Consider the following 18,150-nt stretch of genomic DNA (forward strand, 5'->3'; position numbering starts at 1 on the left):
TTCGTGGTGCGTTACCTGCTTTATGATCTACCACCAAAGTCTAGTTTGAACTACTTCAAACTAGGGGAACAAGACTGTTTTTGTAATCAAAGGAACACATCTTGGTCCTTTTTAATTGCTATGCCTTGTTCATAGTGACATGATTCCTAATCTTTTATTTGCTGTTGTCTAGTTTGTAGTGGTTAAGATTAGGATTCTAATGCATGGACATTATTGGTGTGATTGCTTGAATTTGTTGCTAATGAATCCAATTTTGACTGACAAAGGGGCGCGCGGAGGGTGTTCCAACACCAATGACGTCTATATACGGTCTGGGCCAAAGGGCTTATTGGTGTTAAAGGGTGATACGGTCAAAATTTGGTCAATATCAACTTGACGTATTTCTTTCAATTTTGCATTTAAAAAACCTGAACACCCCTCATTTTGAAGGTGTGTGTGTGTGTAGAATGTTGCTCCTATTTTGATTTTGGAATTCACTCTTCAGTTGTCAAAATGCCGTCCAAGCAAGAAGAGCAGCGTATCAAAATTTTGCTCGCGCATCGCGAAAATCCGAGCTACTCGCACGCAAAGTTGGCAAAATCGCTAAAAGTTGCCAAATCAACCGTTACAAATGTAATTAAAGTGTTTGGGGAACGTTTGTCGACAGCCCGGAAGTCTGGATCTGAGGGAAATCGAAAACCGGAAGCCGCTGAGACGACAAAGAGAGTTGCCGGTAGTTTCAAGCGAAACCCTAACCTCTCTCTCCGAGATGCCGCAAATAAGCTGCGTGTATCGTCTACAACCGTGCATCGAGCCAAAAAACGAGCCGGACTATCGACTTACAAGAAGGTAGTGACTCCAAATCGCGATGATAAACAAAATACGACGGCCAAAGCGCGATCCCGGAGGCTGTACACGACGATGCTGACGAAGTTTGACTGCGTGGTAATGGACGACGAAACCTACGTCAAAGCCGACTACAAGCAGCTTCCGGGACAGGAGTTTTATACGGCAAAAGGAAGGGGAAAGGTAGCAGATGTTTTCAAGCACATGAAACTGTCAAAGTTCGCAAAGAAATATCTGGTTTGGCAAGCCATCTGTACCTGTGGCTTGAAAAGCAGCATTTTCATAGCTTCCGGGACTGTCAACCAAGAAATTTACGTGAAAGAGTGTTTGAATAAACGTCTGCTGCCTTTCCTGAAGAAACACGGTTGTTCCGTACTGTTTTGGCCGGATTTGGCATCTTGCCATTACGGTAAAAAGGCCATGGAGTGGTACGCCGCCAACAACGTGCAGGTGGTTCCCAAGGACAAGAACCCTCCCAACACGCCAGAGCTCCGCCCAATTGAGAAATACTGGGCTATTGTCAAGCGGAACCTAAAGAAGACCAAAAAAACTGCTAAGGGCGAGCAGCAGTTCAAGGCAAACTGGCTTTCTGCGGCAAAGAAGGTGGACAAGGTGGCTGTACAAAATCTGATGGCAGGGGTCAAGCGTAAGGCCCGGCAATTCGGATTTGGAAAAGCGGAAGCCTAACTGAATATTTTTCCTGAATTTTATACTAATTGAACTTGAAAAAGAAATTTAATTTGATTTTTTAAATAAACGATTTCACCGATTTACACGCGTTTTCCCTTGACCAAATTTTGACCGTATCACCCTTTACACGAAACAGCTATTGGCAGTGACGTATTTCTATCTGTTCTCAGTATTATGTTGGCAGTGACGTATTTCTATCTGTTCGGAGATGTTCAGCAATGTTTACAACATTTTTGCTTCTAACACCAGCAAGCTGCCTATTGGCCCAGACCTTATATAAATGTCATTGTTCCAACACTCCGAAGGGTACACTCAAAAAATTCCACACGCCATCATCATGTGTCTCACACTTAATTTTGCGCTTATTGTGAAACACATCCATTGCATGTGTGAATCTTATGCTATGAACCATGCCTGAACACTATGGATTTGAATTGTGACACACTTGTATTCTATGTGTCTCATATGGTGATATCAATAGCTTTGCACACCATAGTTCAATATTCTACAATATTCTACTTTATCGACTTCTACTTTACCGACTCTTAAAATTGAAACGACAAATATATAATCAAAACTGCCAGAGGCCAGAGCTTTCACATATCTTTTTAATGGGTCTGATTTGGGATTCGATCATGGACTGTTGGGGTAAGCTGCTGCCGGAGTCTTCGTTCTATCTCACTGTGCCATGGTTGTTCTCATATATGAGGCGGGTTAATAGGATAAAGTGACAACTCTTGTTTTCGATGTTTACCTTTCTGAGCAAGCAATTCAAATCGTATTGAAATGCAAAACACTTTAAATCCATCTGTTTTGAACAGTAGCGTGATTCAATGTGAAATACACTTGAATAGAAAGTGAAAAACTTTCAACATTTCAAAGTTTGAAACACTCTAAATTAACGTGTATAACACATCGAACCAAGGTGAAATACACTTAAAGTAAATGTGATTCTGCATTTAAAAAATCAAGTGTTTAAACACTTCGATCAAACGTGTGAAATATTTGGAGTGTATAAAGAGCGGGACCTTTCAATTAGAATCGATTCCTTGCGATGAAGGCAAGAATGGCAACTATATCAAAACCGATCACTTCATCATTTCTCAATAGTGATGGAGTAATACGACATGCACTAAACGAAGGACACGAGGTATACCACAATAGATCAAATAATTGGTCGCAGTGGATTTAGGTCCCGAATAGAGGAAAAAATGCTGCAGATTTCCTAAATCATACCAAACCTTAACATCCAAGAGTCCCGGGGGACCTCGTGGTTTGCTGTACTCCAGGAATTTTACAGGCGCTGAGGACAAGGGAGCCTCCACGAAGAAATTATAAAAAAAATCGTAGATACTTGACCTCGGTTCAGGCCTTGGCGAAATATTTAACGTTGGCTCTTTATTTAGATCCTGGACAGTTGCGATAGTTCCTGGAGTATCGAAAGTTTTACTGTGGGGAAAGTTCGTCTGCATTTCTCGTAGTGCTACCAATCCTCACAGTTTAGGAGGTTCCCAGGATCTGAATGCCTGAAGCCATGAGAATTGTAAGAGTGTTAGGTGTGGGATGAAGTTTTGAATTTTCTGGAGTTTCAACAGTTGGTTCATTGAGGATCAAGTGCAACGAACGACATCTGGCAAGGTTCCAATGCTTTATTTAGAAAGAATATTGTGACTGTGAATAAAACATATTTATCAAGATTTTCAACGTCATTCTATCACATGAATAAATATTTCAATCGTCTTATTTCAATTCTTCCAGGTGGAACGCACCGGTCAGCTTAGCGATGCACGCTCCAGGTACAGACTTCATGCCCACCGTCAATGCGATCAAGTATCTCAGAGACTGCTTACCAGAGAGTCATTTAGTTCGTCAGTTTGTCACGTTTCATATTTATTTTAGTAGTAAACATATTCCTAAAAACGTGAGTATATTGGTTTATGTTTTTTTTTTCGATGGTTTTGATCAAGTTTGTTTTACTATTGCAGGTTCCTAAGCACGAAAAAGTATTAGAACCACCCTACAACTGTTCGCTGCAGGCGCCGTACTTCAACGTGTCAAGCTCGCAGCTCTACAAGACACAGAAGAAGCTACTCTATCCGGTCAACGTGGGTCGGAACATTGCCCGCGACGCGGCAATGACCCATTTCTTACTAGCTAGTGATATCGAATTGTACCCAAACCCGGGCCTAGTGCATAAGTTCTTAGAGATGATAGTTAGAAACGAACCGGTGCTGCAGCGGAAGAATCCAAGGTTCGTAAACATATTGTTTTTTTTTTCTGAATCCATTTAATCATGTTCCGACGGTAGGGTGTTCCCACTTTCGATATTCGAAGTGGACAGCAGTTCGCCGGTGCCACGGGATAAAACCGAACTGCAGGAGTTGCTGCGAACCGGCAAAGCGATACCGTTCCATAAGCGGGTCTGCTCCAGCTGCCATGGGGTGCCCAAATCGAAGGAATGGATCGCTGTCAACGAAACGGATGGTTTGTACTTTTTTTTGGTAATATTGGATTTGGTAAACTTAAGCAATTTTATTTTTAGATCTGGGAGTGTTCCACATAGGCAAACGGGTGGGCTATTTTGTCCACTGGGAGCCAATCTACATTGGAACCCACGCTGATCCCCACTATGACGAGCGGTTAAGTTGGGAAGGCAAAAGTGATAAAATGACGCAGGTACAGTGCAAGCCTATTGGTGACCAAGGATGTTAGGACCAAGCTTAACTCAAATTTCGCTCCACAGGGATACTCGCTTTGCGTGCTGGACTACGATTTCCACATCCTGGACAATGCATTCCTAGTGCATAAGCCGGGCATCAAGGTGCTCAAGAAGGACCCGAAGCGAGCGATGCTCGCGGCGAAAACCAATCAGCTGATCAAGAAGATCATCTACCCGGAGCTGCAGGTTATGTACGGTACCCGGAAAGGCTGTGCTGTATAGTTGAAGGGGAAACATACGGCCCAATAGTATAAGGAAAAATCAGGTGGTGGTGGTGATGGTGAGGTGAGCTGGAGCCGAAACAGCAGAGAGCTCGCCGCGCCAAGTAACGGTTATAGTGGTGGTGGTTTCAGTCTGGATGGGATGTCCGTCTCTTCGTCCCTGCTGATCTCGTCTATGGCCACAGGTGGGGCCGGGTTTCTGCTGTCTCTTCAGGAGCGACCCCACGTCGGTAGTCGACGGCGGAAGGGTAAACGGAAGGGATATGTCAGACGGAAATAGGTAAGCGTGAATGTGAATTTGATCGCGATGTGGTTTGTACATTTTAGAATGGTCGCACTTTGAAAGTGTGGTAGTGTGTGTTTCTGAATGCAATAATAGACGTTTTAAGGAGCAATCAAAAGGCGGAAAGTATGAGTTTTAGACGCGTAAGCAGAAAGGTGATACTGTCTGAATATACTCTTTGGACTTAGGCAGAAGAAGCAGACGAAGAAGAAGATGAAGATAGAAGAACAACGCAAGCTATAGGCTGTTTTCTATAGTGGAAGTAATAGAGTAACGTTTCAATGTGGTAAATTTTTGTACTTTTATGAAAAGAAGCAAGTTGGGAAATGAAACATTAACCAAAACGATCCAAGAAAGTAGAAAGTTCAATCGTTGCAAGCAGAGCAGATCATAAAATAACCTAAAAAACGTTGGATATTTTTTAATCACTTTTACACTGAACAAAAAATAATAAATAGAAAAACCACTAGTGACAAAACAAAAAATAAAAAATAACCAAACGCAACATTCTGTAGACGAAGATGCAGAGTAGGAATTATCTACCAAAATCAATGCGGAAAATAGAACTGTTTTACGAAAAGCTCTTAGTGTTACCGACGGCAGTGGCAAGGATTGCCTCTCGGATCAATCGACACACATACACACATACACCACGCAACGCAAAAAACCAATAGAATCGTTGGCAGTTTCAAAGGGAATGTATAGCTGTCGCACGGTGTTGAAATTTGGTGTCCTTTTGATAAAGAGTAAAACTAAACATTAAAACTGTTGATTCACGTCCGGCACGTCGCATCTGAAATCAGCACTGAAGCTCCCTTCTCTCCCTTGTGTTAGGAATGATTCTAGTCGTGAGGAAAAAAAATAAAAACCGGTGGTTGACTGTTGTTTGGGTTGAAATCGTTTAATTTGAAATTAAAAAAAAATGTTCCATGGAATCAAGAGATCAAATCAGATCTTTGATTATATTTATTGTGAAAAATCTTATAACATCTTTTAGAAGGTCTGTAGGATTTTTTCTGGAAGGTATTTTTGATTTTTTTGGGGTCCTCTGGGCATACCCAGAAGTGCTTTGAATTTTTCTGAAAGACTTCATAACTTTGTTAGAATGTCCTTGTAATATGTACCTGGGAAATTCTTTCGAATTCCATAAAAGTCTTCTGAATGTTACTGTGATGTCATTAGAGATATTTTATGAACTTCTTTAAGCTTTCCCTAAATTAATACTGAATTAATGCGGTTTTTGTAACAGCTATAATTTTCGGACACTGTAGGTGGCTGGCCTAAGTCGAGGCGCTTAATACATAGATGATACACAAAGCAGAAGTGTTATTTTTTTTTGACGAAAATTAACTATGAGTTTTACTATAAGAAATACTTCTCGTGTTTATTCACAAAATTCACATCAACAAATGTTGATCACTTGTGTAGGAAATCAATTTGGTAAGGCATTTATGACCAGCATACTCCTTCCGATCGTATGAAACAGGTCCAAACCTGTCCAAATCCGCCCGTATTTTGGTTGTTTTGGCATTTCTCATGGCAAAATAGTGCACTTTTCAGGAACATTAATGGCAAATAACTCACCTACTTGGGCCTAAGGTCCCCTGTCTACCGTGATAGGGCTGCCGTCTTAGTTGCAGCTTTTAAGGATAAACATTTTTTATTCAGCCGCTGTATGACAGTCAGACTCTATTTGAGCCACACTTTCATGGTGGACAGACGCTCGGGTGAAGCATGTCATCTTTATTTTTTTTCTTTAGGGTCAGAACAGTTTAAAATAATAAGGGGTTTTAGCGGCACTGGTGGTGTAGCGGTAAACGTGATTGTCTCTCACCCCCAAAGGGGCTGGGTTCAATCCCAGTCGCTGTCGCCGGGATTTTCTGAGGCATAACATCCCTAATCACGCCTTCTTTCGAAAGTTAAGTAATGCCGTTGGTCCCCGCTCCATGAGTTGATGGGTCAATAGGCAGGGTCATAAGCTACCTTTACCAAATCAAGCAATCAAAATTGAAGCAATCCTTGATCGATTGGAAACTGTTTCATCAAAATCAAAATGGGAGCCATTTAAATTTATTTAGGAGAAACTAGTTTGGATCCAAAAGGGTTTAATGGACCGATGGCTATTGGACGAATGTTTCTTTCTCACCATTGCTTGGTAGTAATTAATGACTACCTAACTAGAGAGAAAGATAAATCCGTCCTACAGTCATCGGTTAGTTGTCAGTAATGCATTTGATTGGTTATGCAATGATCGGTTAATGTCAAGCTTACTTAGCCAATCACTTTTCTGGCCTTAATATTTGGTATATGTTGGCCTGGAGCTATGTTCTCCCACCGAAGACGTTCGACTTTTGAGTTAAATGAGGACAAAGAGAAAGCAATTCTCGACTACTTTTTCGAAAGGACGTATCAGCTTTTGTAAACAATGGTCCTTATAACCGATGTCAGTTCACGGTGCAGTGACAACTTATCACTCACGGTGAAGTGATTCGCATTTGATTTACACGGCAACCACTTCACCGTGAGTGACAAGTGGTCACTTAACTTCGTTTTCACCGTCAAGTGACACTCGTAATAAGGGGCAATGCATTTGATCGTCGGTTTGGCGTAACTGTGTAACAGATGGGGTACTCCCTGCCCAGCACTAATGAGACCCTCCTTTACACTACCTCAGGGTCGGTATGCGCGCTCGAATATCGTGGCCCAGGATACACTCAAATATCCAACACACACAACACTTGTTTAGCTACAGGTACCTTTATTCTTTCCACTTTCGTCCCACTTTCTTATTGGCTATTTCCAAATATATCATATTAACAATATGATCCAGTCATGCCTTTTCCAACTATTGCAATGGCGAACCGCAAAAAATTGCATCACGCACCATCTAGCGTTGAAAAATGTCAGCAACAATCATTCAATTACAATCGAGGGGTGCGAATATAGCACTTATTACAAACGTAAGAGTCGCATTATTTTCATTAATTACATTGTGTATATTACTTTAAAATTTGTCTGACATTTCACTGTTGTCATCAAATAAAATAATATGCTGAAATACATTCATTTGAAATATTAAACAAATTTTCATTTGGTTTACCCCTCGTGACGATAAACAAATACATTGGTAGCCTTTTTGGCCACAGAGGTGCTTTCATCGCTAAAAATTTGGTTCGTCAGCTAAGCGAGAGAGTGGATCATATTGTTAATATAGTATATTTGCTATCTCCTACCTCGTTTCGCCTAACGTTTCTTCTCGTTCTTCAGCGCGGGCTCGCTGTTGGTCCTTCCACAGCCACTCCTTCACCTTCCTCAGCTTCCTTCTGGGCACTTTTCACAGTCCAGTCGGTTCCTTTTCTTCGACTTTGAACCCTCGACTTGGTTCGCAAGCCGGTCGCGTACTTCGGTACTTTCCGCGACGGCTCTTCGATCTCTCTCTCTTTCTCCTCACTATACTCGTGGCGTCTAACGATCGATGGGCCTTTGGTTTGTATTCCCGGATACCTTCGTATCGGAAGATGCTCCGTGTCTAACCGCGCCGTATGCCGAATGACGGACACTACGGGGTCTGACCACGCCGTGGATGAATTTCCAGCGGTAAACTACGCGACTCTCCTTCTTCACTTTTTTCACGTCCTCCCGGTTCTTACTGACATTCGAACTTGCTTGAACTTGCTTTACGAAGTATCGCTGTTGAGTATCGCCAATCAAAATGATTCTCAACGATGGCGGCTGACCTATTCTCTCTCCTCCTCGATGAGCCATCGTCCTTCCGCCCTATTTCGCCTCATCATGGCCCCATTATGCCACCTCCTGCCATGGCCTCCAAATCCAGTAAACAGTGCCATCTGGTGGTAGGTAGATGATCTTCCTGTCGTTTAGTGGTGTGGCTGTGTACTGTCCAATGGGTGATTTTGTGGGCGATGGGTGGTGTTGGTAGCTTGTATTCAAACATTTCCTTGGCATATTGTTATACATAAAATACGAAACACTAATCGCGACAATCTCACTAATCTCAGACAGACACACCACTGGTTACAACTGGTAGGTCGCCCACGCATGCTAACACTACTATCAGATAGGGTGATTTTCCCCCTACCTGATAGTGGTGTTAGTATGCGTGGGTGAGCTACCAGTTACGCCAAACTGAAGATCAAATGCATTGTTTACAAAAGCTGATAAGTCCTTTCGAAAAAGTAATCGAGAATTCCAATATTTACACTAATTATGTTCGAACCTAAACTTAGTGTTTACTGCTCCCGACGATAGAATGATCTAGTGTGGTAAGAAGTTGTTCTAGGGATTTTATAGTTTATAGCAGATGCTCATTTCTTATGCAATATAATGTTTGAAGTGATGAATTTATATGATAAAATGTAAATTTGTATTTGTAAATTACAACAGAATGTTGTAAAACATGTGTTTTATATATAAAACCTGTCAATTTGGCTTTCGAAGAGTCACTCATCGTGGATTGTGACTATCTGAAAACGAAATAGACAGGTTTTATGAGTCATACTTAAACTTTACAAACTCTACATATACAAATTATTATTATAATATCTTATAAATTCATCATGCCAAAAAATTCATTATATGAGAAATGAACATTTGCAAGATTGCTTAAAATATTTTCAAATTAATTTTCATGACCTTGTGTGTGTCACCTTGTTGAACCGTTGAGATTTAAAAAAATAAAGCCAAGATCGTGAAACTTATTTTATTTTTCTGAATGAGATCTTGAAAATGTTTCCAACTTTATGAACTGGGAGCGGATCATTTCGCGGCCAAAACATTCAAAGAATTAAGAGCTTTGAGTGTGTTGGTTTATTTCCTTTAAATTACGTAATATTTGCATATCTTTTGACAGATACGCGAATTTCGTCTACTACTCTTAGACTTCATCAGTGCCAAGTACTCAACACACTTCAAAGGAATGGTTAATTTAACCGAAAGACGTTTTGCCGCCTGTTTGCAAAAAATTAGTCACATACTATTTCACAAATTTCATGAAGCGTTCAAAATTATAACGGCTAAACTGCGATGATCGATTCTCTTCATCGATTTTGGGTTACCAATTTCATAATTGTTTTACAATTCAGTTCCGTAAAAGGATGTGTTGGTAAGCTAAAGCAATTCTAGATAGGGCTGGAATTAGGGCCTAACAGCTTTTGTGAACAATGAATTCTCTCGATTATTTCTAGGAATTCAAGCCACGCCCACGCAAACCAACATAACCATCGGTTAGGGGAAGACTTCCCCTACCTGATTGTGATATTGATTTGCTTGGGCGAGCCTTGAGTTTCTAGAAATCATCGAGAGAAGTCATTGTTTACAAAAGCTGTTGCGCCCTAATTCCAGCTATATCTAGAATTAATCATGTTAGCATGCTTCTGCGTTAATTTTCCTTCCGATGTCACTGCTGTTCTTAATGGTGACATTTATCAGAAATAACGCATACACTTAGTTCCGTTAATTGTTAACAGAGGGCAGTGCGGTCAAAACATGTATGGTACCTCTGTATATGCAGTTAGATTAAAATCAGAAGTCCCTCCTTTTTTTCATATTCTGCACAAAAAATACTTTCTAAGCCCGCCCCTGACAGGGTTTCCCACCAGTTTTTTATAAATGGGGTGGGACAGAAAGTATATTTTGTGCAGAATATGTAAAAAGGAGGGACTTCGGATGTTAATCTAAATGCATTTATAGAGGTACCAGATATGTTTTGCAGTGTCAGGTACTCTATTTTGTAGTCTATGAGAGAGAAATGACAAATCGAGTGTCATCAAAATACACGGCATGTTGAGAGATTGAGCTCGTGAGAGTGAATTTTCTCTCTCAAATTTGACTGGGAACTGATAGTAAAGCGGGTTAATCTGTATGGGGAAAAATCATTTTTGTTTAATTGTAGCCAGTGGTGGCACGAGTCCTGGAGTTTAACATTTTTTCCTTAACATTTGATACTTTTTGCGATAACCATTTTGACGACACACAAAAACAAACTGGCAAGCGGTAAAAATGTCATGACATTTTTAAACTGTTTTCTGCCAGCGACAGAACATTTTCGCACAAAAAAGCAGACAAGACCGGCGGCACGCGCGACATAAATTTATGTCGTGTAGAATTTTGCTGATTTCTGGCTTATTACTGCATTTATTTGATGTTTATTGCATGGAAATAAAAGATAAGAATGAAGACTAACCAGTCATAAGCATTGATGTTAAAATTATGCGTAAATAAGGGAGTTGGTAATTTACTGTCACACGCAAGCCTGCAGCTAAAATTTCATTACAATAAACTGTTTGGAAAAATCAAGCTGCGAGATTTTATTTATTCTCTATCTCCGCTGTTCGCTTGGAATGTAGTTATAAACGGCCGCCCGTGTGCTTGCTGTTTTGTTTCGCTCTGGACGATAGTTTTTCAAAAAATGTACTGTTGCCACCTCTGATTGTAGCTGGTTTAACAATAATTTCCGACAAACAAGTGAACGACAAAGTCCATGAATAATTTCTTTAGGCTGTCGTCTTTCTTTTACCTGAATATGCATCGAAGGAGAATTATTCCCACTTCTCTTAGTTTATATATGGAGATTTTTATTACTTTCTACCTGCGGAACAGCGCCATCTCTGTGGAAAATAGTCTGACGATGGGCCTTATTACGGGTGTCACTACACGGTGATAAGGAAGTAATACTCAGAATAAGAGTCGTGATTGCCGTACAAATTAAATGGGAATCACTTCACCGTGACGACAAGTGACAAGTTTTCACCGTGAAGTGACATCCGTAATAAGCCCCGATATGATTAATTGCAAACTCACAAAATAATCTGGTCGAGTTGTTAACAGAAGATAAAATCGGTGAATATAATCGACCATAGAAGTTAGTTCCTTGTGATTCTGAAAGCTAGATTTTGTTCCTTTGAACATTTGTTTATTTGTTTATTTGTTTATTTAATAATTCAACTGACAATTAATGTCTTAATGAATAACACTTAATCTAAATAGTTATGGTCAACGAAACGAAAACGGTCAAGTAACCGGTGACGAAACACATTTGCTGATACGTTAAAGTCAAATTCGCAATAAAAGTAGTTAAATTGTCGGCTGATTGCACGAATTGGCTCATTCTGCGTATAATTTCTGCCTCGTGGCTCCAAAAACAGAAATTCGCGTTGACGAAGAGGTCTCTCAGGAGCATACATATTTAGCTGGGCCAGCAACGTTGGACAGTCGATGTCACCCATGAGAAGCTTTCCAGCAAACATAGCTTGAGCGACCGTCCGTCGCACCACTAGCGGTTCGATGCCCAGAAGACGGCAACGCTCCTCGTACGGTGGCAGGTTCGATGAGTCACGCCAGTTCAAGAAACGAAGAGCATATCTCACAAACTTTCGTTGAACAGATTCGATTCTAACGATCCAAGTGGCTTGGAAAGGGCACCATACAACTGCACTTGATTCTAATATAGACCGCACAAGTGAGCAGTAAAGTGATCTGAGGCATAACGGGTCCCGGAACTCATCGGCAATTTTGAAAATAAAACCCAGTTGGCGATTGGCTCGGGAAATGATGTCGTTATAATGGATTTTGAAGGTGAGTCCGCAGTCCAGAGTAACACCGAGATCCTTTATTTGTTCTACACGGGCAATGCAACGTCCAAAGAGCACATAGTCAAACATAATTGGTTCGTTTTTACGGTGATAGGAGATGACGTTGCATTTTTCGATGCTCAGGCCCATCAAATTTCTCGTGCACCAGTCAGCGAAAATACATAGCATATGCTGGAGATCCCAACAGTCCGAGAGGCTTTTGATAATTTTGTAGATTTTGGCGTCATCTGCGTAGAAAAGACGACATCCAGATGGTAACAACAGAGCGATGTCGTTTAAAAAGATCGAAAACAGCAGAGGTCCCAGGTTGCTGCCTTGCGGGACTCCCGAGTTGTTGGAGAAAACATTTGAATCTGTCGCGCCAATCTTGACTCGTACAGAGCGATTCACTAAGTACGATCTGAACCATTTCACAGCCGTAGACGAGACACCTAGTATCTCCAACTTAGCAAGCAGGATTTCATGATCCACCCTGTCAAAAGCGGCTTTTAAGTCCATGTATGCAGCATCAACTTGCCATCCAGCATCCAAGCTTCGCAGACAGTCAGAGGTAAACTGCACCAGGTTCGTGGAAACCGATCGCTTGGGGTAAAAACCATGTTGGTCCGTATCGATATAATTTTTACAGCACATAAACAGAGCATCATTTACAATAATCTCGAAAAGTTTAGAGCAGGCGCACATGGAGGAAATCCCACGATAATTAGCGACATTCAGTTTGTCTCCTTTTTTGTGAATTGGAAACAGATAGGAAAGCTTCCAGCGGGAGGGGAATTCACTTTGCTGTGCCGAGAAATTAAAAAGTCGCGCAAGTGGAAGGCAGAGGTTGACTGCACATCGTTTTAAAACTGATGAGGGAATTCCGTCAGGACCAGCGGCGAATGAGTTCTTCATTTTGCGTGTTGCGGTTATCACCATGTCTTCAGTGATGTGAGGTATGTCAAAACTAAAAACATCACGTGGCATCCCGGAGGTTGCGACCAACACCTGTGTCGGTGAAGCGGAAAAATCGTGGAAGACTTGTTTGAATTGACGAGCAAACAAGCTGCATTTTTCACTTTCGCTGCAGGCCGTATCATCTCCGAGGAACATGGAACAAGGCAGCCCGGATTCTTTCCGTTTTGAATTTACAAACGACCAAAAACCTTTCGGGTTCGACCGAAGGTTCGCTTCCGTGCGTCTCACGTGCCGATTATAGAGGAAGTGGCTGTAGTTTCGATAGCGACGACTTGCGAATTTAAACTGTTGCTTGTAGAACGGTAAGCGAGAGCTGCAGTACCTTCGGAGTGCGGCGGAGCGCTGACGTTTTAATTTACGTAGGCGTGGGTTCGACCATGGAGGCTTCTGCGGGGGACGTCTTGCTGGGACAGTGCGGAAAATAACTTCTTCCAGCGCAGAGCTGAAACAATCCACAGCATCATTGACACTAGCGGCCGTTTCGATACAGTGCCAATCTATTTCCGCAAGCGCATTGTTCAATGCAGTGTAATCGGCCCGGTGAGCAGATCTTCCAAAGTTCTGCTATTATTGTATTTCTTTTTTTTGGAACAGTCGTTTTCCTTTTTTAAACGCGAGTAGTTCTCCCTTTATAATTATAAAAATGTTGGTTTTGTGGATGAAACATGTAGTCAGACTTTTTTGAAATGGTACTGGTTCTGTACATTGCTGCATTATTCACTTTGGCGGAAATGGTCCCGATGTTGGCCTAAGGATCAACAGATCAGGTCCATCGATAAAAATCTAATTTTTTTATTATTTTTCTTAGAATAATGCGTTATCTGGACAATTACTTGCTATTGTCGGTTGATAATGAAAAAAATGATCAAAATGGCTTAATTTTGGAATGTAAGCATAAGCCTAATATTAGGAAAATTCATACCGATATAAAGGACATCAACCCGTTCATATTCGCCTAAGTTGTTATTTTTTAAGCATTTTCCGTTCTTTAAAAAGATCATAATTGAAATTCGGTGAAATTTTTGCTTTGGCGGAATAACCGTTGGTGATAACCAACCCCCACCCCCTCCAACAATTTTCATGTCTCATACAGAGATCTTTGTTAATTTTCAAAGTCCCAGAGTGTTGCGAATTGTTGCAAGGAATATTTCAAATTCAAACATTCTAATTTAAGCCCATTCGGCCTAATGGTTTTCGGCCTAATGATCCATTCGGCCTAATGACCCCAGACCGACAATACATACCAGATGGTATATGAGAATAGTAAATATAAGACTTCTGAGTGTTTGACTAGCTTTCGACAGTTCACATTAGCGATCTGTTTTGAGCTTTCATTGAACAAGCATTTGAAAAATTGCATAAATTGCAACCATATTAACAGTCAACCACCACTTTGAACGCCTTTAGTGGCTGTTCATAAATCACGTGCAAACCTAAGTCGGGATGGATGGGAGTAGTATTCCAAGTATCTACACTTCATAAGATAATAGGAAATTTGTACGAAGTCATCAAAGTCTGTACCCTTACTTAAAGAACAGTTACTGACTGTCATGTGCCAAGAGAGTGCTGTCATTTTTCAGTTTTAAAGAAATATTTCGGCCCTTATTACGGGTGTCACTACACGGTGAAAACGAAGTGTAGTGACCAGGGCCCTTATTACCGATGTCACTTCACGGTGAAGTGACAACTTATCACTCACGGTGAAGTGATTCCCATTTGATTTACACGGCAATCACTTCACCGTTAGTGACAACTGATCACTTCACTTCGTTTTCACCGTGAAGTGACACCCGTAATAAGGGCCCAGTTGTCACTCACGGTGAAGTGATTGCCATGTAAAACAAATGTGAATCACTTCACCGTGAGTGATAAGTTGTCACTTCACCGTGAATTGACATCGGTAATATGGGTGAAGTTTGATGGGAAAAACTGTTCATCATTTTCTCATTTTTATTTTTGCCATGTGGAAATTACGGTGTCCAGAATAAGAGAGAAGCAAATACGATAGCCCTTATTATGGGTATCACTTCACGGTGAAAACGAAGTGAAGTGACCAGTTGTCACTCAAGGTGAAGTGATTGCCGTGTAAATCAAATGGGAATCACTTCACCGTGAGTGATAAGTTGTCGGTAATAAGGGCCAATACATTGAATCTATGCCGAGGTATTTTCTAGTGAGAGTATCTAAGATAAGAGTGAAGTTCTGGGTCAAATTACCTGTCAACGTCAATCGAGCAGCGCCTATCTTCATTTCATTGGTAGTCACCCGCATGTAATGGCACTGCAAACACCCGTTCAGATTTCGTACGGTTTCAAAATCCGGCATGTATTTAGTAGTTATTGGAAAAAATCATTCATAATTGATTTATGATCAGATAGATCTAACCAAAATCCGTTTCCGAAATTGCACAGGTTTTTTCACTCGCGGTAATCCAAAAATAAATCCTTTCAACCTAGCACAGAATTTTTTCATACTCACGCAAAATTATTGAGTAAGTTTCGGGGTGTCCACTAGTTAAGAAGTTTTACGTTCGTCACACTAAATTTTCAGTGAAATTTGTTGAAAAATAAATCAGCAACAAAAACAAAACACGTCAATTCAAATGCACGGCCTTCTTGATTCAAATTAAGCGGTGCTCGATTGGCTCGGAATTTGACAGTTTGTTTGGCTGTATAGCAACTACTTCGCTCTCTCTCTCTTGTCCTTGGAACTCACTATTATGTACTTTTTCGATTTTTTTACAGATGAAAAGTAAATCCTAAAGGTATGATCACCAACAAACATACTCTTATTTTTCTTAATTCGTCCAAATGTGGTGAAAATTTTAATGAAAATATGAGAATAAGGCTGTAATTTTATCTCATGACAGTGATAAAAGCTGTTTAGTCATTATCGAATGATCATCCTAAAATTTTTCAGCCCTGCCCAAACACGTCGTCTGCCAAACCAAGTTGTCACGATTTGTTTAACGCATGGTTTCTATTAGAGAGGGTCTAGTATAAGAGAGGAGCGGATTCAAAACAGTCTGCCTTGGCAACCTACGCCTTGGCGAATTCTAGCAACACTGCCAATGCAATCAAGATAGGCGCTGCTCGATTGGCTCTGGTTTTGACAGTTCGTTTGGCTCAAAACCAGCCAGTGCGCTCCTCTCTTACACTAGACCCTTTCTAGTTTCTATTATCAGACTCTAAATTCAAATTCTTACATAATGAATCATTGTATTCCTAGTTATTGTAATTCTGTGACGACCATGGTAATGACAATACAAACGTTGATAATCTTTGTTAATGGTACTTTTGGGATATGACAGTCAAACGTTCCACTCCTCCAAAGCAACAACCCATCAACCGAAAACCTTCCTCTTCCAACCATTAGAATATCTTGTTTTCCATAAAATGATTTCTTCTTTCTCTAAGATGAGTGCCTTATATTGCATTGGAAAAATAAAATGAAAAAAGACAAAAAAAAACGACACTAGTAATCAAACGTCATACAACACAAACCAAAATTCCTGTGTCTGTATAGAGAGTATTACCACATAGGGAACCATTTTTGTATAGATATTAGAAATCTCATTCACATCATCCTTCATCGGAATACACTTTTCTGTCGAGGTTCATTTTCAATGACTAAAAAGTAGTCGTCTAGTTTTTTCGTTTGTATATAAACCTACGTTCCACTACACAATAATATCCAACAAATGCAATCTAAAACCGTGCTTTTCCTCTATGTAAAAGGGAAAAGACTTATTCCTCAAACTGTTTGAAATTAGCGTTTTAGGTTAGGTTCACCAAATTCGATTGGAACAAGTGCTCATTTTAAATAGTAGCAACAACACAAACTTATGTGTATTTCTTTCATATTTTCTAGTTGCAGTTTAGTTGTAGTCTTGAATTTAAATTCTCACTCAATTCTAGTGTTCAGTAGAGTGTACCATTTAGACGCTGTTGTTAATTTATGGATCTTTTTCCGCAACGAACCAGCGGCCGTAAGTCATCTTGTATCAAATACAAAAGAATTAGTATGTTTATACACACTTTCGTTGCATGTAGGGTTTAGTTTAGCTAGGATTCTTTCAACTGTCTTTTGTTTTCCGGGCGAAGCGCTGCAAAGTTTTACTACCCATAGGTCTAGACCCGTTATCGAAATTACTGAAAATGAATAGAACGAGTAATTTTTACCACAACTACGATAGCGGCAAAATACAGTGAGAACAACAAAAAAAAAATGCAACATACAATAATGTAGCGTGAGTTTTAAACTACAGAACATTTCATATCTGTCAATGTTATTGGAAATATGTTTACTACGAAAGCAAGCAACTTAGGTACGACTTATTTATTACATTTTTCGTAGAGAAATCTAATTCTATTCCAATATCACTCGTAAACACACCCATCCAGGTTACAAAAAAAGATTTAAACACTCCTCATTTAGATCCAACAAATAAAACACACACACACACATACACATTCACAATGAAAATAAACACACAAATACATACAAATGATGGAAGTCACCAATCAACGCGTGAGCATTGATAACAACAAAATATCTGTGAAAAAAGTGAGAAAACATAGGAAAAAACACAAGCGCCCAACTCTTTTTAGTGAGCGAATCCGTGAAATAAATGTATTAAACAAAAAGTTTCCCCATGACCTACCAAGCTGATGGAAGATATGAGAAATCCCTAGCGCCCATTTCCATCCAGTTGGCTTGCTTCGATTGAAAACGGTCGGAGTTACCTGTATCTACCATTTGTTGCCATAAATCACGTGTCGTCCGCGATAGCACTTATCAGCCATTTGTCTACCTGTTTGTACGCCCGCTATCGATCGGAAATCT

General features: G+C 40.4%; 1 protein-coding gene and 1 long non-coding RNA gene across 3 annotated transcripts in view; both read left to right on the forward strand.

The window, feature by feature from the left end:
- LOC135715142 (beta-1,4-glucuronyltransferase 1) overlaps window positions 1-10,665 on the forward strand; it is a 202,348-nt gene extending 191,683 nt beyond the window's left edge. For both annotated transcript variants that reach the window (XM_065238542.1, XM_065238550.1), the window contains exons 8-12: window positions 3,274-3,436; window positions 3,501-3,766; window positions 3,824-3,999; window positions 4,058-4,191; window positions 4,259-10,665. In XM_065238542.1, coding sequence (XP_065094614.1) covers window positions 3,274-3,436; window positions 3,501-3,766; window positions 3,824-3,999; window positions 4,058-4,191; window positions 4,259-4,456 — 937 coding nt within the window. In that variant the 3' untranslated portion in view covers window positions 4,457-10,665. The remainder of the gene's footprint in view (window positions 1-3,273; window positions 3,437-3,500; window positions 3,767-3,823; window positions 4,000-4,057; window positions 4,192-4,258) is intronic.
- A 526-nt stretch (window positions 10,666-11,191) lies between these two features.
- On the forward strand, window positions 11,192-17,951 carry LOC135715394 (uncharacterized). The gene is made up of 2 exons (XR_010519068.1): window positions 11,192-14,387; window positions 14,421-17,951. It is a non-coding gene; the product is annotated as an uncharacterized LOC135715394 (long non-coding RNA).
- Window positions 17,952-18,150: the final 199 nt, after the last annotated feature.

This window comes from Ochlerotatus camptorhynchus, unplaced genomic scaffold (assembly GCF_037179485.1).
Source record: "Ochlerotatus camptorhynchus isolate MF236.1 unplaced genomic scaffold, CSIRO-AGI_Acam_v1.1 ptg000045l, whole genome shotgun sequence".
In the NCBI taxonomy this organism is placed as follows: Eukaryota; Metazoa; Arthropoda; class Insecta; order Diptera; family Culicidae; genus Ochlerotatus; species Ochlerotatus camptorhynchus.